The sequence below is a fragment of the Aptenodytes patagonicus genome, chromosome 2, assembly GCF_965638725.1.
Source record: "Aptenodytes patagonicus chromosome 2, bAptPat1.pri.cur, whole genome shotgun sequence".
Classification (NCBI taxonomy): domain Eukaryota; kingdom Metazoa; phylum Chordata; class Aves; order Sphenisciformes; family Spheniscidae; genus Aptenodytes; species Aptenodytes patagonicus.
The window spans coordinates 52,634,443-52,656,883 of NC_134950.1; the positions used below are offsets into that span (position 1 = coordinate 52,634,443).

Sequence of the window (22,441 nt, forward strand, 5' to 3'; positions counted from 1 at the left end):
AGGCTTTGGAGCAGGGGAAAGGTGTGCTGTCCTTCAATAGGTGGAAGAGCTTGGCAGGGGTGGGGGATTTGGCTGTAAAGGGAAGAGACATGGAGGAGCTTGGAGTTGTGAAGGGAACAAAGCTTCTAGTGGGAAGGCAGAAGACAAGGAACAAAAAGCAGAATTTTCTCAGTTCTTGTCCCTCACTAAAAAAACCTCAGAAGAAAAAAATTTTTTTTCACATAAAAGATCTATGTGGCAAGACTTGGTACTAAAATTATGAAAGATTCAGTAGCTAGTCACTACAGAACTGCTGTGAGCCAAATTCTGAAAAGCCTTAAAATTTGCACTTTTTTTATGGTGATGTTCAGTCCAGCACCTGCCCTCTCACCTGACTGTACCCATTCTTTGCTTTTTCACAGGATGGAGGTACTGCTCTTCTAGCTGCTTGTCAGTACGGGCATGCAAAAGTAGTGGAAACTCTGTTGAAGCACGGTGCCAACATTCACGATCAACTTTATGTAAGTTATTTGCCACAGATAATATTGACCACACTGGTGGTGGAACAAATGTGCTGTTGGTTGGACAACAGCGGGTACTCTGGCTCCGGCACAGAGAAGCGTTTGCCAAACGTTGCGGTTTTATAGTACTTTACTCTTCTAAGATGTGAATTTTGTTAACTGTCTGCTTTTCATGATCCTGGGGGAAGTAGCACAAAATCAGAAAAGATGTTTTGGCTGCCTTTTGGTTCGTTATCTGTATGAAGGATATGTACCAAATCCGGATCAGATTTGTGCTATCCATTAGCCGTGAACAAAAGACCGTGTCATGTTCTACCATGATTTGCATTGCAGACAGAAGAGTGAATAGCCATAAAGCCCCTGACGTACTAGAGAATCAGTTCGTTAGTTTTCTGCCAGAAAGAGTAGTAAAAGTTAAAATCTTTAAATCTTTATATGTCTTTAAAATATTTTTTAAAAATATCAGTTAAGATTATGTTATTTGGTATTTGTGCATCTCTAGCTTGTCAGTGTTTTGGGCAAAGAATGGTTAAAATGGCTGAACTGACATTGTTTAGTTGACTTTTCAGAAAGCTGGATTGAGCCAATGAAGTACTGGATTTAATTTACTCCAACAGAGACACAAATAAGTCAAGCTTTTCAGCATTCAACAGAAACGAGTGGCAGATTTTCCCTCCACTTCCCACCACTCTTTCCTACCCCAGGGCACTCAAGACTGACAAAGAGGAAGTTGTTCCCCAGGGGCATACAATTTTTTTCAGCCGTTTCCATGGGCTTTGGATCTGCAGGATGCTGTTACACTCTCAGCTCCTACAAGCGTGCGTGGGAGCCAAGGGCTGGTGACAGCAGAAGCCACCAGCGCACTGGGGGCTGTGCACTGGTCGCACAGGGGATTCCCACCTCTGTGCTGCCCTCACCCCGTGTTTATAAAGAAGGGTGTTCCACCCTCACTGCTGTGCAAATAGCAATTGCCTTTCTAATCTGAGGGCAGCGATTCATACCTCTGCACGGTAATCCCAGGGGTTACCACTTGGTTTAAAAATAGCCGTGCTGCCACACCTGCAGACACTTGCCTAGAAGTGAAGGCAGTAAAATAACTTCCTTGTTGTCTCTCCTGGAAATGAGCAATATTTGCAATTGGATTTAGAGACATATTTTTATTGCTCACAGCCATTGGGCAAAACCAGTCAGAAACAGCTGCTTAATAAAATAAGAACACAATCTCTTGAAAATGAGCATTAGCCTGGCTCCTTTTGTGGGACATCACCAGGCTGCTTTTGCAAAGTGGTATCTGGCTGGCAGTTTCACTGGCAGGCGGCCAAATGAGCAGGATTTCGAGCATGCGTTTGGGTAGTCCTCCCAAAACCATCAAGATAGATGTTTTAATCTTAAATTGACTCACATGAGGGGTAGAGGAGAAGGCAAGAGAATACCCTAACTTATCAGTATTTCTTGCAGAAACATCTTACAGCCTCAAAAGAGCTTTCTCATTACAGCATCAATTCAAATCAAGTACAAAAAACTAATAATTATTTTTTAAAATGGTTGGATGATAGGGAACCCAAGGTTCTCCATCTTGACTGATGCTATAATAAAGAGCTCTTATACGATCACACAACCTTGTTTACTTTCTAAATGGAAGTGTTCTCACTACCCCTGTCTCTGGAGGAAGCCTGCAAAGGACCTGATACCATCACCCTATTTCATGTACTCGCATAGCAACCAGAGAAAACAGCCCCTCAGAGGGCCCAGGGGTATGCATTTGTAGTGCCAGCAGACACCTCTCTTCTTTACCAGGACATTTGTCTTGAAATCAAGGTCAAACATTCTAAAATCAGTCCCTGGGGCACTATATTCAGCCCATGCTTCACTAAGTCTGTGCTGAGTTTTGCAGGAAGATGAGTAGCTAAGCAGTATCTCTCGGCAGACAACAGCATTCGGTCCCAATGTAGTGATATGCCAGCAAGGGCAACAACAGGCTTCCACTAAAATGCCCTGTATTTTGTAGTAAGCATATGCATAAATTGGTTGGAAGATGTGTACTTGTACATCTGAGATGCGGTGAAGGGGTTCATTCATGTCTCTATTTAAACTAAGAGAGTCTCACCTCCTGGGAAAACTTGCCCTGGCATGCTCTGTGCTGAGCGCTGTGGATATAGGATGGGTAAACACCTGTCCCACCCTCAGTGCAGGTTTCCACTTCCAGTTGGTTGGATGGATTCTAATGCTATTTGAAATTTTTTCATCAAAAAAACTTAATGAAATATGACTTTTAAATTTTTTTCCTAAGGAAAAAGCTTTTGTGAAGCCAAATGCTGAGAACATCTGCACATGAAAGACATGTTGAGGAAAAAAAATCCCGTATTTGTTCATTTCTTTCACATGCCTTTTGCATGAAATTGCTGGTTTCTGATGGGGCTATGAGATACTCTGTCTTGCATGTGCTACTTTTACATTATTATATTACAGGTGAAGTCTCTTCTACAAGACGTGCCAGGGCAGTGGCGTGGTAGTTGCTGGGGTGGCACAGCAGTATGGCACAGTGCTTACTCCTTCAGCCTAAAGGGCAGACTTCAATGCTGGAGTCTCCAGTTCTGCAAAGTACTTGAACATGTTTTCACCATGTGTGTCTATGTAGCAGAACACTTCTGCATGAACATATAAAAGCTAGATGAACCCAAATAAATCTATTTTGCTATATAGGAATGGATTTCTTGTTAAGTAGGTCAACACTTCGATGAACTAGACTCTTAGTATTCCACACCCGGGATTTAATGCTCAGTTTGGTATATGATGGGAGCCAGTACTTGTGCGTGCTGAATGAAAATGTTACACTGCATAATGGCTTAAGAAGGAGAACTTGATTCAGTTTGATTTGGTTTTGTATGGAAAAAATGGCATCATTTCAACACAGTGTAAGCTGGATGTATTTGTTCTTAGGATGGAGCTTCTGCAATTTTCCTGGCAGCACAAGGAGGCTATCTGGATGTCATCCGATTGCTGCTTTCTTCAGGAGCAAAGGTTAACCAGCCACGGCAGGTAAGCTCAACACTTCAGGGAAGAGCTGGGGTCTAATTACTAAATTTTACAGTTATGAAAAATTAACACTGGATTAGAGAGATTTCCTAGGTGTTAAACTAACTGAGGGATATGTGGGCGTACATGATGTACAGAGACATATATAAAAGCTCTCTTGGTTTCCAAAAAAGGATTTCTTAATTGCTTAGCTGTTTCTTGACTCTAAAATCGGTGCTTAAACAGCACATTTACATGCTGCTTTGAGTAGCCAGATGTGGGAGCTGCACGGCTAGCTTTACTCTCAGCACCTAGAAATGTCTGGTTAGAGACAGGGCTTCCCAGGAATCTTTGCCTGCTTTGAGAGAGCCTCCCCTGTGGTCTGCTGAAACCCTGCAGGCAAGGTAGCTGTCCTGGGTCTTCACTGCACATTTTAAATTGATGGCATAAGGTCTTGTCCTTGCAATCAGTCATGTATGGCTGCCAGGTGGCTGTGATCGCTGACTGCAGCAAGTAAAAAATCAGCAGGCAGGAGCAAATGAGTGTGAAAACTCTAATAACAGCGGACAACGTGGCATGTGACAAGCTTTGCCAGGTATTTTCAGTATTTCCTTTCATCTACACCAAAAAGCCTGACAAATCATAGCCTGGCAGCAGAGGTTGATCTATATGACTTCTGCTGCATCTGTAGGTCTGCATAGCCTCCCTGCTACTCCTGTAGCGTAAGGAAACTGGATCAGCATTTTATGTGCCCAAACTAAAGTAATTTTCCTGCTCTCTCTTCCCCCACCTCTCCAGCACCAGAGCTGTGCTGGCAGCTACTCTCTGGACTGATGCTTTAGTTGCTCCTAGGCTACCTCCACACTATCTATCTCCCAAGATCAAGATTAAGATATGTTGTTAAAAGCTGTTAATTAATGCAGTCTAAAAGATCAGTGTACGATAGACCAAGGTAGGCATTAATGCCTTTTGAGTCGGTCAAAGTAAAGTTGGGGATCCTTAGATTTAGCTCCACCATGTTGCCATAGAAACTGCATTCTGCTAACCATAATTATAATGCCCCAGCTAATTCTTTCTGACAATATTTTTTTAGCTCTCTAATCCAATTTCTACAACACAATGTTTCATGAGGCATTTTTAAATCTTAGTTGAGGCAAAGACTTGACTCTGCGTGAATGTTCCTCCTGGCTCTGTTTCATCTCCGGCAATACGGGCTTACTTTGCTTCAGGGTACCTCCGATCCCTGCTAAGATTATGCCTGGATAAGTCCATGGCATTTGTATTTGGGCCCACTGTAACCTGACACATTTCCTTAACAAATGGAAAATTTTTACTGTTTAATTAGTAAAGTAATGGCTGGATGGACTTCAGACTCTTTCTTACTAACAAACAAATTTGTACTTTGTTCGAAGGTGGCATGTTGGTCATGAGGAATGTAGCTCTAGATGGGGCAGTTTCGATGCCAGATGACTCTCACTGTCAGTTACAAACTACATTGCTCTCACTGCTGTAGGAAACTTTTCTAAGCAACGTATCATCAAATACGGGGCTGGCCACAGCTGTGCCAGGTGTGAGTTCATGCTTCTCCTTCCTCACGGTGTCCAGGTTTTCCTCTCTACCCTGTGAATTAAGAGGTAGAGAGCCCCCTTTGGGGGCTCAATTCATCTGCCTGAGCATATGTATCTGCCCCGTATGTCTCCTCCAGCTGCTGCAGTGGGTACCAGTTCCACTTCGGTCTCATGCCCCATCTCCCAGTCTCACAGGGGTGCTCCTGACACCGTAGAGCATCTCGGATGGTTCTGGCTGTCTGTGTGCAGGCTCTTCAGCTCAGCTCTCACAAGACTGAATAGTGAAGCTTCCTGGCACATTTATTCCCTGGCAATGTCATTTCTCTTGGTTTTTAGCCACCTTCTGTTCTTTCTGACATTGCGGAGCCGGGTAGGAATTCTTTTGCCGTCTTTTTGTCTAGACAGAGCTGGGGGCAGTGTCTGAAGCCTGGTGTGGGAGATGTTTGCTTCTCCAACTCAAAAACAAAGCGAGATCATTTGCCAATTAATTTTACACGGTTTTGGCAGCCTGTGTCCCAGCAGGCTTTAGTCTGACTGGCTAAGCAGATTCAAAATACTCTGAAAATTAATGTTTTTTTCTTAACGCATGATATGCAATTACACATATATGTAAGCCTGTAAACCTATATAGACTGTAGACTTCAGACAAGCAAGCACTTTGTTATTAGCAAGAATTCAGCTGGTGTAGTGATGTGAGTGGACTGATGGGCAGAACAGTGGAGGAGATGACACTGAGTAGCCTGAGAGTAGGTGCTGTCTGTTCCTGGAAGTCCTTACTGGGAATTCGAGGGGTATTTCACCTCCCACCCTAACCCAGTTAATGGGTAAGAGAAAGAGCATCAGAAATTTCGGGCAGAGTATGTTTGGAACTGCTGGCTGCTGGATGTAACAAGTTGTAGTCCATATATATTAGCTTGTAATCAAATACGGAAATAAGCACAGCTTAAAAACATATAGGGTACTTAACATTTTTCTGGGTATGTAATGGTCTGCAGTCTGCTGGGTGGGCAGAGGGACAAGGAAAGGAAAGTAGTTTTTGAACTGCATCTTTCCCTGTTCTCACTTTCTTCCTGACTCATCTCCAAGCCCTAATACCTGTTTACACAGGAATGCTCATAGAATCATAGAATCATAGAATCACTGAGGTTGGAAAAGACCTCTAAGATCATCGAGTCCAACCATCAACCCAACACCACCACCCACTAAACCATGTCCCTAAGTGCCTCATCTGCTCGTCTTTTAAATACCTCCAGGGATGGGGACTCAACCACTTCCCTGGGCAGCCTGTTCCAATGTTTAACCACTCTTTCAGTAAAGAAATTTTTCCTCACGTCCAATCTAAACCTCCCCTGGCACAACTTGAGGCCATTTCCTCTCGTCCTATCGCTAGTTACTTGGGAGAAGAGACCAACACCCACCTCGCTACAACCTCCTTTCAGGTAGTTGTAGAGAGTGATGAGGTCTCCCCTCAGCCTCCTTTTCTCCAGGCTAAACAACCCCAGTTCCCTCAGCCGCTCCTCATAAGACTTGTTCTCCAGACCCCTCACCAGCCTTGTTGCCCTTCTCTGGACACATTCCAGCACCTCAACGTCCTTCTTGTAGTGAGGGGCCCAAAACTGAACACAGTATTCGAGGTGCGGCCTCACCAGTGCCGAGTACAGGGGCACGATCACTTCCCTACTCCTGCTGGCCACACCATTGCTGATACAGGCCAGGATGCCATTGGCCTTCTTGGCCGCCTGGGCACACTGCCGGCTCATGTTCAGCCGGCTGTTGACCAACACTCCCAGGTCCTTTTCTGACAGGCAGCTTTCCAGCCACTCTTCCCCAAGCCTATAGCGCTGCATGGGGTTGTTGTGGCCAAAGTGCAGGACCCGGCACTTGGCCTTGTTGAACCTCATACAATTGGCCTGGGCCCATCGATCCAGCCTGTCCAGGTCCCTCTGCAGAGCCTTCCTACCCTCGAGCAGATCAACACTCCCGCCCAACTTGGTGTCATCTGCAAACTTACTGAGGGTGCACTCGGTCCCCTCATCCAGATCATCAATAAAGATATTGAACAAGACCGGCCCCAAAACTGAGCCCTGGGGAACACCGCTTGTGACCGGCCGCCAACTGGATTTAACTCCATTCACCACAACTCTCTGGGCCCGGCCGTCCAGCCAGTTTTTGACCCAGCGCAGAGTACACCTGTCTAAGCCGTGAGCCGCCAGCTTCTCGAGGAGAATGCTGTGGGAGACGGTGTCAAAGGCCTTACTGAAGTCCAGGTAGACCACATCCACAGCCTTTCCCTCATCCACTAGGCGGGTCACCTGGTCATAGAAGGAGATCAGGTTGGTCAAGCAGGATCTGCTTCTCATGAACCCGTGCTGGCTAGGCCGGATCCCCTGGTTGTCCCGCTCATGCCTTGTGAGCGCCCTCAAGATGAACCGCTCCATAATCTTCCCCGGCACCGAGGTCAGGCTGACAGGCCTGTAGTTCCCCAGATCCTCCTTCCAGCCCTTCTTGTAGGTGGGTGTCACATTGGCAAGCCTCCAGTCGTCCAGGACCTCCCCCGTTAACCAGGACTGCTGATAAATGATGGAGAGTGGCTTGGTGAGCTCCTTCGCCAGCTCCCTCAGCACCCTCGGGTGGATCCCGTCCGGCCCCACAGACTTGTGAGCATCCAGGTGGCGTAGCAGGTCGTTGACTGCTTCCTCTTGGATTATGGGGGGTTCATCCTGCTCGCCGTCCCTGTCTTCCAGCTCGGGGGGCTGAGTACCCTGAGGATAACTGGTCTGCCTGTTAAAGACTGAGGCAAAGAAGACATTGGGTACCTCAGCCTTTTCCTTGACCTCGGTGACAATGTTCCCCCCTGCATCCAATAAGGGATGGAGATTCTCCCTGGCTCTCTTCTTGTCATTAATATATTTGTAAAAACTTTTTTTGTTGTCTCTAATGACAGCGGCCAGATTGCGTTCTAGCTGGGCTTTTGCCTTTCTCATTTCCTCTCTGCACGACCTAACGAGATCCCTGTACTCTTCTTGAGTCGCCTGCCCCTTCTTCCACAAGCGGTAAACTCTCCTTTTTTTCCTGAGTCCCAGCAAGAGCTCCCCGTTCAGCCAGGCCGGTCGTCTTCCCTGCCCGTTCTTCTTATGGCATATGGGGACAGCCTGCTCCTGCGCTTTTAAGACTTCCTTCTTGAAGATCGTCCAGCCTTCCTGGACCCCTTTGCCCTTCAGGACTGTCTCCCAAGGGACTTTCTCAACCAGCGTCCTGAACAGGCCAGAGTCTGCCCTCTGGAAGTCCATGGTTGCGGTTTTGCTGGCCCCCCTCCTTACTTCACCAAGAAGCGAGAATTCTACCATTTCATGGTCGCTAAGCCCAAGACGGCCTCCGACCACCACATCTCCCACCAGTCCTTCTCTGTTTGTAAACAGCAGGTCGAGCGAGGCACCTCCCCTGGTAGGCTCACTTACCAGCTGTGTCAGGAAGTTGTCTTCCACACACTCCAGGAACCTCCTAGACTGCTTCCTCTCTGCCGTGTTGTACTTCCAGCAGACGTCCGGGAAGTTGAAGTCCCCCACGAGAACAAGGGCTAGCGATTGAGAGACTTCTGCCAGCCGCTTGTAGAACGCTTCATCCACCCCTTCATCCTGGCTGGGTGGTCTATAACAGACTCCCAGCAGGATATCTGCCTCGTTGGCCTTCCCCCTCATCCTTACCCATAAACACTCAACTGTTTCATCATCACAATCGTTGAGCTCTATACAATCGAAACACTCCCTAACATACAGGGCCACCCCACCACCTCTCCTTCCTCGCCTGTCCCTTCTGAAGAGTCTATAGCCATCCATTGCAGCACTCCAGTCATGAGAGTCACCCCACCATGTTTCTGTGATGGCGACTAAGTCATATCTCTCCCGCTGCACAATGGCTTCCAGCTCCTCCTGTTTGCCGCCCATGCTGCATGCATTGGTGTAGATGCACTTGAACTGGGCTATTGATTTCACCCCCGGCATCGGCACACCACCCCTAGGCTCATCTCTAGTGAGCCTGGTTTTATGCCCTTCCCCCTTCATGTGGTCCCTTAGTACAATGCAGTATCTCTGCACCATACACCAACATGAAAATGGACAGAAATCTCATCTACTCCATATAAATATTATACGTGTTTGCATAAACCTGCCTGTTAGATGCTGTTTGCTTCAGAGAGAGAAGCTGACAATAGTCAACGTGAGCCCACCATCAGCTTCATTATCTTTCTTCTCTTCAGGAGAAGTCCTCCAAGACAGTCACTCTTTCTCACAAAGTAATTTTGCCTCTAGCCTATAACTGAGATACTGAGGATGATCTCGAACAGCAGTACTATTAAGGACAGTTAACAGTAACAGTGATGTTACCCAACACTTGTATTGCCTTCTGCTCCTTTTCATTTATACCTGAAAACAAGAGTTGTTCTTACAAACTTCATTGTGAGTAAAAGAAAGCTGCTATGTTCCCCGTGCGGTGCTTGTGCATGCATTTCTTGTGTAAACAGAAGCATGGATTTGCACAGCATTGGATCTTCATGCAGATTGTGTAGGCTGCTCTCAGATATTTTCCAAGTTTTATAGGCTTTTTTAGCATCCCTATTGCTATTTTCTAGAGCCCTCTGGTGGGGGGAGATCAGAAAAAATATGAGGTGTCAGCTTACTGGTGGGGAAAACACCATAAATTGGAGAGGGACAGTTTTTGCCATCACGCTAACATCACATATGCTGTGTACAAGACAGCCTTTGTTATTTTTGAATCACAAAGAACACTTATTGTATTAACAGGCTATAAACTAGAATGAGGTCAGTCACTAATTTCAATGAGTTAATTTATAGAGAAATGATACAAGAGTGGGCAAAGATCCTGTTCCTCACCATTTGAGAAGACTGAAGATCTCAGGATGTGCACTTACTCTTTCTCAGAATCAGAGAAAGGGAAGCCCAGAATATTATATCAAAGGAAGAAATAACTTTTCTGTTTCTTCCAAAGGATTAAGTCGCTAGCCCATAGAAAGCAGAGAACTGGTTCAACAAATTTTTTTTTTGATTCCACGAGCAAGTCATATGAATCTTCAGTTGGCACTGAGGAGAGAGATTGCTTCTTTGATCAAGGTGGAAACATCTTATTTAAAGTAAAAAGTTGTTTTCTTCTGAAACTTCTCATTAAGGCTCTTCTGGAAGCCCCAGTATCTTTTGTCTTCCTTTTTCCTGCCAAGTCTTCAGGCTGCTGAGGGCAGCGAGGGGAACTGGCAAGCGCCGAAGGCAGAAGCAGGCACCCTACTATGAGAGGCCTCACTTTCATGTTAAAGTCCAGGCATTAAACAGGCAAAACCTTTTGTTAAAGGCCCACAAGAATCAATTTGGCACCACATAACCACTGGGGTCCTCCTGTAGTCTGGAGAATCAGGCCATTTAGAAGCAAAAGGAGGAAAAGACATAAAACTAAATTCTAATTGCGGCAAGAAATACTTCTAGTGCTTCAACTCACCTTTGCCTTTGGGATGGAAATCCATCACAAAGTTTGGCTTATTCTGAATGTGCATTTTATTTTCTGAGGTTTTCTGCTCAAATAATGATTGCACAGGACAATTTTTCCAAACCAGATTGTTTCACGCTGGATTATCGATAATTGCCTTGTTTTCTAGTGAAGTGCTTGAAGATAAAATCTGTGAAATACTGTTGTGGTTTAACCTCAGTCGGCAACTAAGTACCACACAGCTGCTCGCTCACTCCTCCCCCCCGCCCCCCCCCAGTGGGATGGGGGAGAGAATTGGAAGAGTAGAAGTGAGAAAAACTTGTGGGTTGAGATAAAAACAGTTTAATAATTGAAATAAAATAATAATAACAATAATAATAATAATGTAATAATAATACACAAAGCAAGTGATGCACAGTTCAATTGCTCACCACCCGCTGACCAATGCCCAGCCAGTCCCCGAGCAGCGGCCCCCCCGGCCAGCTTTCCCCAGTTTATGTACTGAGCATGACGTGACATGGTATGGAATGTCCCTTTGGCCAGTTTGGCTGTGCCCCCTCCCAGCTTCTGGTGCACCTGCAGCCTTCTCAGTCGGTAGAGCATGGGAAGCTGAAAAGTCCTTGGCTGGTGTAAGCATTACCTAGCAACAACTAAAACATGGGTGCGTTATCAACTTTGTTCTCCTCCTAAATCAACAACACAGCACTGTACCAGCTACTAGGAAGGAAATTAACTCTATCCCTGCCAAAACCAGGACAAATACTTACCATCACTGTAAGGCAAGATGTTTTTACCAGGTTCCCTAAGGGTGGATAATGTAATTTAGCATGGAAAGTTGGTGATCATCTTGCATTGCTCCTTAGCTTCTATAAACAACTTCCACTCCATAGGTACAGAGACCGAGCTGCAGAATCTGCCCGTGCATGCTGAGATTTACCTATATCTTCTGTCATGTCTAGCCACCTAGAGTTCAAAGTACACAGGATACCTTTGGCCTTTACATTTCAAACTTCCCTATGTATTTTAGGCATGACTGGTAAGCCAAAGAGGGCTTTAAATGTTTGCACAGCAATGCACATTTCAGGCCAACTATGCAAGAGAAAGCAGCTAAGGGTGGCTCTACTCCACAACTGGAGTGGTTCTGACTTGATACACTGAGCTTACATGTGCTTTTGGAAGCAACTTTCCGTATAGAATCATAGAACAGTTTGGGTTGGAAGGAACCTCTAAAGGTCACCTAGTCCAACCCCCGTGCCGTGGGCAGGGACATCTTCAACTAGATCAGGTTGCTCAGAGCCCCGTCCAACCTGACCTTGAATGCTTCCAGGGATGGGGCATCCACCACCTCTCTGGGCAACCTGTGCCAGTGCTTCACCACCCTCAGCGTAAAAAATTTCTTCCTTATATCTAGTCTCTATCTACCCCCCCGTCTATCTGTGATGCAGGATTTAACTGAGAAATTGAAGTACATCCATTCCAGTAGGCAGACTTGGGCGGTAAAATACCAGGGAGCACAGGATTTCAAAGTGAAACCTCTAGCAGTCTTATTTTGTTTGCAGGATGGGACGGCTCCCTTGTGGATTGCATCGCAGATGGGTCACAGTGAAGTGGTGCGAGTAATGCTGCTCCGGGGAGCTGAGCGAGACGCCGCGCGGGACGTGAGTAGCACTTCTTCCTGAGCTCTGTCTGCAGCTGAACACCTCCTAGCTATTTCTGAGGCTGCAAGTCTGCCTGAATGGAGGCCCAGTGTCCCCAGTGTCCGTCTTGTTTGCCAGGCTGCGAAGTCCCACCATGGGCTCCCTTTTTCCTGTTGTGTCTGGGACAGCTTCCTGGAGGGACCTCCTGGAATAAGGGAATGGAAATGTCCATATAAATGAGAGACAAAGATGATATATGGTGTCACTAGTTCATTTTACCCTGAAGTTTTCACCTGCCAGAGGAACAATCCTCCAGATGCCCTAAAACCAGCAGCATATGCCGTGGAGGTGCCTCCTCAAAGACAATGAGCAGAGGAGACCCTCCTCTCAGAGGTGTGGGGGAGAGCTGGCGTTTCCCTCCAGCCGAGGGGAACATGGGTAAAGTATTGGTAACAACTGAACTGACCTTCCTCTGTCTTTTAAAGGACGGTACGACTGCTTTACTGAAGGCTGCCATTAAAGGGTACAACAATGTGATAGAAGAGTTGCTGAAATTCTCTCCCACGCTTGGCCTGCTGAAGGTTAGTAGTGAAACACACAGATTTTTAGGCAGAAACTCAAGAGGGCAAAGGGTCTGATGAAAGACCTGATGTTTATGACTATGCCAGTGGAAGACAATAAGGAACTTGAGCTCAAAAAAGTGAAGAGAAAAATGAAATTACCTTATTTAGCCTTTAATGCCACACACAAATGAATCTTTTCAAACGAAATTGTGAATTTGTTTTTTGGAATGAGGAAGTACATTGTGTCGTAGAAGGAATTCTCCTGCTTTTTGTCATCTGATTTTATTTCTACAGGAAATGGATTGCTCTCGACAGTGCAGTTTTTAGCGTTATACCCTGCCCTCTGTTGCATTTAGTCAGCAAAATAGTATCCTGAGAGATCTGTTGTGAGCAGATTCTGTACTTGATTTTGTTTTCCTCTGAATTCAGAAAGTGACTTGAAAAAAACCAGATATTTGGAAGCTGCTTTTTAATAGCTGATCTAATTTTATGTGCCTATAAATCACATACTTTGATAGCCTCTGCGCATGCAACCAATTTGCAATTTTGATGTACTTGAAAATCCAGGTGGCATTAACTTAGTTGTTAGTTACAAGTATGAAATAGCTTCCACACTTATTTGAACTGTCAGTTTGCAGCCACAAACAAAAGGCCAGCCATAAAAAAACCACCATTCAGCTGTCTGACATTGAGATCATTAATCATCAGAGAAAGAAGATAAAATGCACAGATGGTTTCCATTACTGCTTGTGCTTCTGTTTCACTTGCTAATGGCTGATTTTGCCAAGCAGAAGCAAGTGCTGTGTTCATTTCACCTCTAATCTATTGACAAGGGTAATTTTAAAAAGGAAATATTGCTGTGGTAAAGGGAACTTGACTCTCATTTTTATTAAAGCATTTAAAATCACCTCCTTCATAGCCCACTAGCCTGCCAGCACCCTGTCTAAATCAGACCCTGTACCTTTGATGACCTCTTCCGTGTTACTTCTTTCTTGTTTGTAGGCTTGTTCTTTGCAAACATTTGTGTTTCACTGCCTTTTGATTGCTTGCCACGCACGGTACAAACATCTCCATTGGTATTTTCTAGAATGGGACCTCTGCTCTCCACGCGGCCGTCCTGAGTGGCAACACGAGGACAGTGGCGCTGCTCCTCGAAGCAGGAGCGGACCCGTGCCTGAGGAACAAGGTACGTCCTGGCACGCCGTCCCAGGCGAGGAGCAGGTGGGGAGCACCGAGCAGTGGAGCCGTGCGTGCCACGGCGGTGGTGGCAGTCCACATTTCTGTGTCGGTCCATGGTTGCTTCTTGATCCTCTCCTGAAGCACCACCATTCGGTCCATTCATTTCTGTATACAAGCATCTATAAGGGTGCTAAGCAGTGCCGCTGGTGATGCCGGTACTCATGAAGTTACATCAATCTGAGAATAACCAAACCATGTACTCACTCACTTGAGCACCACAGATTAAATTGTTAACTATAGCTAGTCACGGGCTAGCTAGGTTGCATTTTAGAGAAAGAGTAATTCGTCACTGTTTTGATAAGTCATAAGTTGTATTTGTGTCTAATGTGAGAAATGTGCAAGGAAGACATTTCAGCAGCAAGAGAAACATATATCTGGGTGCCTTTCGTTTCAGCATATTGCTAATGCAAAAAATACCTCAAATTACATGCGTCTTTCCCATATATTACTATAAATGTGTTCGTTTATTGAAATAGTTTCATACTCATTTTATGGCAGCAACTTTTCTGCAGAAAACTTGTCTTGTTTTTATTCTGTGAAGTGTTTTAACATTACATGTTTGATAATTTCCATGAAAATGTCTTCCTCTGAGTTGTGTTTATGAACTGTTTGCCACTAGTATTTGATATCTAGCTGGGTTTGTTAAACTATGAATGGGTGGTCTGGTATTTACTTCTGGTTTATGATTGGGTGAATGAAAGTTTGTAATACAAGTTATCCAGCATATACCTTCTAAATGTTTTGGTCATTTAATATAAAATCTATGCCTGTTATTTCTGTATCATTCCACTTGATGGCAGCAGAGTTAATGCCTCGCAAACAGTAGGTCGTGTTAATAAGCATTTCGGTTTGATACTACCATCCAAACAATGTGCAAGATTTTTCTGCCACTGACAGTGATTTGCAGCAGGAGGGTGTTCAGTATAAGAAAGTCTGTGGCTATAACCTCTCCTACTGATTTTTTTTTTTTAAATAACTTGCAATTTGACACAACAGAGTACATTTGCAGGACAGAATTACTGATTTTCAGAAGTAGCTTCTTTATAAATACTTTATGTTACCAAAATTGTATTCAATAAATACAGGAGACCAAACTCTGATGTTCTATTATTACCAATCCTACAGAATAGCACTGACTATTTCATAGCAATTGAAGTCTTTCCTTGGATTTTTATGGACTTTGGTACTTAAAGACCTGCCTCCCCCAAAAAATCAGCAGCTATGTTCTCTTCTAATTTTGTGGCAGAAGCATAGGGAGCCCAAGGGATACCATTTGGCCTGGACAGTCAGCACAAAATAAGGTGACCACTCAAATCCCACGCTGGGATTATTTTGGAGACTTGAGTGAGACTTGCACACTGTGTGGAAAGGTGACTTCTTAACATATCTCCAACAGTGGTGGAGACAAGACTGGAATAAGCACGTTATTATAATGCCCAGTACCATCTTCTTTAGAGTTTAATGCTTTGAAGCCATGTTTTGGAAATACTCGTTCATTTCTGCTAACCTCAAGCTGTTTTTTGTTCCAGGCAAATGAACTGCCAGCAGAACTAACAAAAAATGAACGCATCCTCCGACTCCTCCGTACGAAGGAAAAGCAAAGGAAAAGCTAATGCAGCCCTGTAGCAAATGCAGTTTGACAGAGATGCGCCCTGACCACAGTAGCGTGACAGTAAATCTAGGTTACCCGAGAAGGGCTTGTTGGAACAGTTTGCAGAACTGATTAGCCTCTCCAGTACATGCTCCCTGAACGCAAGAGAGGCCCTTGCCACGGGGTCGCCACGGGCTAGGACCTCCGCCTGGCATCACCGAATGCAGAAGGACTGCGGTGGGAGCAGGGTTTGGCCTGGGAGCTGCGTTTGCACTGCAGCCCTGCCTGTACTCCAGGATCCCACCGGTCCCAGCACTGACGTTTCCTCCTCCACACCTGCAGCGTACGCATCCCCGCACGCGCAAGTGCTCCCGCCGTTTCAGACACACGTCCCCATACTGGCATGGCCACACACCTGTAACGGGTGCCTCGGGGCGCACGTGTGGGTCGGGAACACTCAGCCCTTGTGTCAAAAGGACACCCAGACCTCACAGCTGTTTGGATGCAGTTGGTCCTGGAGCAGGCCCACGGTGCCGCTGCCCTCCCTTTGCTGGCAGAGCTAGCTCTGACTGTTCCTCTCTACCTCCAAGTGCCGCACGGGGCTAGAGGTGAGATTCCACCTGCGACATCCCAACAGGAAAAGTCCTCCTGCCAGCCCAGGGCTTTGGTAACATTTTGGCTACTACATGAAGCTCCATAAAAATGATCCAGAGCGTTACAAATTATGACAAAAGCTACCGACCGAACAATAAGCAAGGAGATGTCCTCCTCAGTTGTAGCATCTTGATCTGTCAGTCTGTCCAGCAACAGAAACACAGCGGAGCAGTTGGTAGCACTTTGCGATGCGTACACAGTGCTGTGGGGATCCATCCCCAATCCTACAGTCTACATACATGCATTTTTGTGGGTAGGGGAGGACCGGCTACTGAGCAAACCAACCAGGGCATACCATTCACTGGCGCAAGTACGTCAGAAATTTAGCTGTCAGGCACAACAGCACAGATGCTATACAAGTAGTATATGTATGTTCTGCACACGCATATTATGTGACACGATGGTTTAGTATTCACAGCTACTATGCAATGCACATGTTCCCCAGGTCTGTGAGTTAAGGGAGAAGTGCGCAGTGTACAGGTGTTTCAACAGCTGGTGAGAGGGTTACACGTAGCCATATTCGAACAAGCCCACTAATTAACACGGCCATGGAAGATGAACTCTCAACAGCAATTTTGGCCTTTGTTGTGGTTGAGATGCTTAGACACGCTACTAGTGCCTGTGTGGGGAAGGCAGCGCAAATTGTAGACGGTTTGTGAAGAGCTATGTTTTAACCATGTTGCTGTAAGACACCCCATTAAAACCCAGTCATTTTTGCAGTATAAACAGTATATACTATGTCCTGTTAGCCACAAAATCATTAGAGATTATTTTACAGTGAGCTGAGGTATAAAGTTAGTTCAGTACATAAATCCAGGCACTTCACCTGCCTTCAAACCTTGGCAAATGACTGAAAAATTGCTTTAAAAGTTGAAGACAGAGAAGATGACTGTAAGGAAACAAAATATTCCCTGCTTAAAAAATGTTTGCCAGCTGAACTGTTGAACTTTTGCTTCAGTGAGTTAAAAAAAAAAATCTTTTAGTGAGCTAGCATAAATGAATGTAGTTTACTTAGTGCAAATTAGCCATATATATTACCAAATCATAAAGTTATTCTTTTTGTAAGTTAGGTAAGAAGTCGGGGTTCTGGTGAAGCGAACAGAAGCGGGCATACCTTTGCTTGCAAACTGGAATTGCTATTCAATAGAAATTGAATGAATAGAAATTCAGCATTAGAAAGGAAAGCTTTAAGTTTTAAGTTTTAAAGCTTTAAGTTTTCCAACAATGTAAGAAGACACCAGAAAATTCTATTTGTTTAGGTAATTTATGCTGCTGTATTTTTAAATTAAAATAATGTTGTGCCTAACAGAAACTTGCAGACGAAATGGTACAGAACCAAAGAATTATGCAAGATGCTTAGAGGATGATTGTATCCAGGGTTAAGTTCTGCAAAAGACTAAAAAATATGGAGCATGCAGAAATCTCAAGAGCCTTATTGGGAACTTAAGTTGCATGGCATTACACAGGACTAGACTCTAACTTCTTTAGCAAGGAACACTGGAGAGGATAGGTTTATTTGGAGCCCCCGGTGGATTGAAGATGAACATATTGTTTTGGAGAATGCTAGAGGGACTCTAGGCAGCCTGGCCTCAATATTGATCTTTCTCCCTGAAGTTTCTTCAGATCAACAGCTGGGAACAACCACACTCTTAAGATGAAAAGCCCTTTCACAGCTGTAAAGGAGGAGGGTAATCGTTAGAAGGTCTGCAGTAGTCATGCTGGGTGAGCAATAAATACTCTTAATATCAGACAGGCTGTAATGATCAAGCGGTCTTCCTAAAAAATGTGGAAGCATCCACTGTTGGTGAGGGTCTCCTATTTTTTCCTGATAGCAGAGCATAGGAGAGAGGACAGGGCAAGCCAACAGTGGTCCTATGACAGCTGCAGTAAGCAAGCTGAGACAACAACATGCAGGTGTCCAGTATCTGCAGGTGGCCTCTCCTTTCTGCCAGGTGTATTTTCTTGTGAGAGTGGTCTCACCCCAAAGGGGGCAGCTGCTCAGCAAAGAGCTGCTTCTTGAACTATGCCTGTCCATGGGAAGATGCATGTCTGCTCCCCACCATTTAGAGTAAGACTTTCCAAGTTGTGTGTCCAGCTGCCTCTGTGACTGGCCACCACAGCCGCGGCTCTCGTGCAAGAAGTAAAGAACAGCTGGGATGCTGCATCCCATACAGAGCATCTGCTGACCTTCTTCTGAGAGGATGCAGTTACCAGGTCCTCTTTTTCTGAGTGATATTGGGCTATAACTGGCTTTTCTTATTTCTAAACAAAATCTGAAATGTGGGGCTAGCACAGGTTGAAGGGAGAGGCTTATAGCTCCCTCCTTGCTCTGATTAGTGCTGGCTGATACAGCACACAGGCTGTGTGTGTGTGTGGCTCCATGGTGGAGAACTGGCAGCAAAGTCTTTCTCTGCCCCGTTCAGGCTGAAGTTGAATCTAGCTTCAGCGAAGACACTATTCAGCCAACACGGGATTTTTAGGCATGGAAACCTTCCCGTTGGGAGCATCTGTTTCATCTTGGAGCCTCTGGAGAGAGGGCTGGTTTTAGTTTTGGGTTCCCTCTAACCAAAAGGTGCTTATTCTGCCTGCAGAAAGTTGCAATACTGTTTCTCACCATGCAATTAACCTTTTCACAAAGAAACCTTAATAATTCTTACTATTTATGTAGCTGCTGTTATCTTTAAAGTGCTCAGTAAATACTGCTGTGGTTTGTTTGTTGTTCTAAAACGGAAACCTGCTTTTCCTTGGTGGCTGAAGTGATTACTAATATTGACAGTAGTTCTTTGCATAGTTGTCATGCCTTTTGTCCAAGGCTTTCACAGTGCTCTGCAGACACTATTACCTTTGTAAGTTCCAAAATGCATTGCGGGTGGAGGCAGGGAAATAAATGATTTCATTCACATGCCAGTGAAATGCAGCAGCTGTTCATCAGTTCATGTCAACAGACAAAGAGTAAATTTAGACTAGAAATTAAGGGGCACCAAATCCATTTCATAGATGGCAAGATGAAGGTAGGTACCATATAATGATGTGAAGTAGAACTGGGACAGGGTAACAGGCCAAATTGTTTTTTGGGTTGGGTTTTGGCGTTTCTTTTCCCCCCAAAGTGCCATATATATCCATCTTACACCCCCCAAAAAATCAGCTCCACTAGCACGCTGCTTTTAGGCTTGCCCCTCTGCACATTCAGATCCAGGAGCCCAGCCTGCTGTCCTCTCCACCTGGGATTTATGCAGGTGCTATAGCCTGGTGAATTCCCATCAGCTGCAAGCGAGTACAAAGGATGTGCAACCAAGAACAGGCTACATAAATGAGTCAAGGAAAAGTACAGGGCATCTTTCTTTTATTTCACTAGTATCAAGCCATTGTAGGATGGGGATGAGCACAAGGAAAGGCTCATGGGGTATAGAAAGAAGTGGCATCCCGTCAGTGACGTGGTAGTGGTGTAGCCTCAGAGGTCCCAAATACGTGGAGCTCTTAATTTAAGATGATCACTGCAGTGCAGTGTGCAGGGACATCTGTTCAGTAGTGATACCAAAGGCAACGTTGTACCTCCTGACTTGCACATGCTGTTCTTCCCTTGGAGCAAAACCATCTCACTATTGATCCACCCACCTTTGTTTAGTTTAGAGGAGCTGAGAGGATTAGAGCACCAGATCAAACAGCTACAGGTCATATTTAATGCATTTTAACAACGTTGATTATTTGCCTCAGAGCCTAATTGCAGGAATAATTCACCCTTCTTTATTCAGCCAGTCATGGTGACTACTGGGAAATCCATAAATAAAGCAAATCTTGTGTTGTCTCAGAAATTTCAGAATTGTACAGAAAATGAGGTAGCACAAACCCCGGCCCATTTGTACTTCACTTAATGTAAACACTGAACAGACATAAAATACTGCCTTTGTCTGGAACCCTTGGGTCAGCAGTGTTAAAAGGTTAACGTTTGCTACGAGTCCAACCAAAGATTATACACAAGGCTCCTTTTTCCAGCAACAGAATATTGTACTGCACACATGGGACTAAATGGAGTTGTGCCTTCTCACAGCGGCTCTGCATTTGGTCCTTGGGAATGTCACAACAGTTTCATACTTTCTGAATTCCACAGTTTGTTTTGACCTGCCCTTTTATGCATTTGATAAAGCCTATCTAAATTTATGTAACTACGCGTAGGACTAATACTCTGCAACAGGAATGTTGCTTTGCTAAAACACTTTTTTCCATACCATCATTTCAATAAAAATTAATATACTACTTGGATTATCTTGTCTGCATACTTCAGTATTTCTTCCCTCTCTTCTGTATTCTGCTCTTTCTCTTTGTAGAATACCAGAATTAATTTCCTATTTATGTAAAGACCACTTTGTTCTATTCCACTTGATCGATTAGACTTTTATTATTTTCCAGGTCTTTACAGATGAGATAGCATTCACAAAACAAACAAAGCCAATGCCCTGGCTTGAGAAACAGGAAATCTTACTTTAGCATGACATAACAAGGTTTGTTTCAAAGATCCAGGCATCACTGACAGACTCCCCTTGACATTAACATCCATTAGGTCAGATCTGAAGGGAAGATTATAAAAAGCAGCTTAGGAACCAAAGGAATAAGACTATACTTTTATTCAGTTAGTCAAACATGTCTTGGTGGTTCTGTTATTATTCCTAAATGTAAAACTGGCCCTTACACTGATCTGACCTACTTCAGTTAAAAAAAAGTCAACACCCTGCTGATACGCTTATTATGGTATGCAGTGGATTATGCGTGCTATAAAAGGGGAAAAGAGCCTACACTGAAAACTGTATTTTTGACCTTGTGTTTGACATCCCAGGCTTTTTGCCTTATTCCTACACTCTTCTATTGTGATGAGCTACATTTTTGAATCATCATCAAAAATTCCTACAGCCACAACTCAGTAAAGCATCTCCATCTATTCAGAAAATATCAAGAGAAAGCACTGTGCCTTGTTCATGGCCTAAGTCACTACAAAGGATGATTTCTGGTAGTGGAAAGCTCCTTAATTTTGCACATGAAAGCATAACAAAACAGTGTCAAGAGGCTGAAACTAGACAAATCCAAACTTCAAGCTATGGATTTTCAAGAGTGAGAGTGAGGTTATAATTATCTGTTGAAACAAATTGCTGAGATGATTCCTTCATCATTTGAGTTTTAAAAAAAAAAAATTACTTTTCATTCTGAAAGATGCGTTTCACCTGAAACATTTTGTGTTTGATGCAAGAATTACTGGATGAAATGATATGATATGCAGGAATTAACATTATGTGATCATAATAGTCTCCTTGATCTTAAAATATATGAATCAATAAATGTTTTGCTTTATCTCCTCAGTGATTTAAAGAGATGTTAACTCTCATGAGATCAATAACAAGACCATATGCCTAGCAACTGTGGCTGTAGCTGCACGGCAAAATGAAATCTGAGACACATACCTAAGTTGTCTCTAAATAATCCATTTCGCTCTCACAATGTTGACAAGGCATTTTAACTGGACTAATGCTTTAATGTCCTGCTTTTAATGTCAAGTCAGTTCGGTCAGAGCTGGCACAAGGGCTGCATAGTGCTGCACCTTGCCAGGGAGCAGGGATCAGCAGAGCTATCTGGGGTGTGCCCGTGGGGAACACGGCTAAGTCAGGAAGGAACAAGGGATGCAACTTTTTGCTATGGCCAATGTTTCACTGGCTTGGATGCACAGGTGGAGCATGACACTAACCTACAACACAGGCCTGAAACAGACTGTAATTTTAAATGTACTGCACAGATGTGTTCTTGTGTGGTATATACGTAAACATGTATGCGTACATACTTTGTATCCAGCATATGGGTATAGGCTCCTATAATCCCGTTGGAAAAGTGATACCAGAACCTCGTGGTCTGCTTGTCTGGACTACATCGCATGAAGAGGCAGAAGAACTATTCCACTTTCTGAAGACTCCAAGAACAGTCTCTGCAGGCGCTCCCTTGGCTATGCTACTGCATCGGACCCTACTCACTGGGACAAAACGTTATAAAACTGACAAAATGCCTTCAAGTCCAGCCATAAACAGGCTGTTCCTCAGGTGAATTGTGGCTCATAAACCTGTCTCCTCTTCCTCCTGCCAAGTCAGATTTTGGTAGTGCCCTCAGGGACTCCCCTGTGACAGTTCTGCTCATCTTCTCCACTTCG

The 22,441-nt window shown here is 44.5% G+C and overlaps 1 protein-coding gene across 2 annotated transcripts in view; it reads left to right on the forward strand.

The window, feature by feature from the left end:
- ANKRD29 (ankyrin repeat domain 29) overlaps window positions 1-20,517 on the forward strand; it is a 36,997-nt gene extending 16,480 nt beyond the window's left edge. For both annotated transcript variants that reach the window (XM_076329831.1, XM_076329832.1), the window contains 6 exons: window positions 402-500; window positions 3,441-3,539; window positions 12,133-12,231; window positions 12,696-12,791; window positions 13,861-13,959; window positions 15,542-20,517. In XM_076329831.1, the coding sequence (XP_076185946.1) occupies window positions 402-500; window positions 3,441-3,539; window positions 12,133-12,231; window positions 12,696-12,791; window positions 13,861-13,959; window positions 15,542-15,625 (576 nt within the window). In that variant the 3' untranslated portion in view covers window positions 15,626-20,517. The remainder of the gene's footprint in view (window positions 1-401; window positions 501-3,440; window positions 3,540-12,132; window positions 12,232-12,695; window positions 12,792-13,860; window positions 13,960-15,541) is intronic.
- The last annotated feature ends 1,924 nt before the right edge of the window (window positions 20,518-22,441 follow it).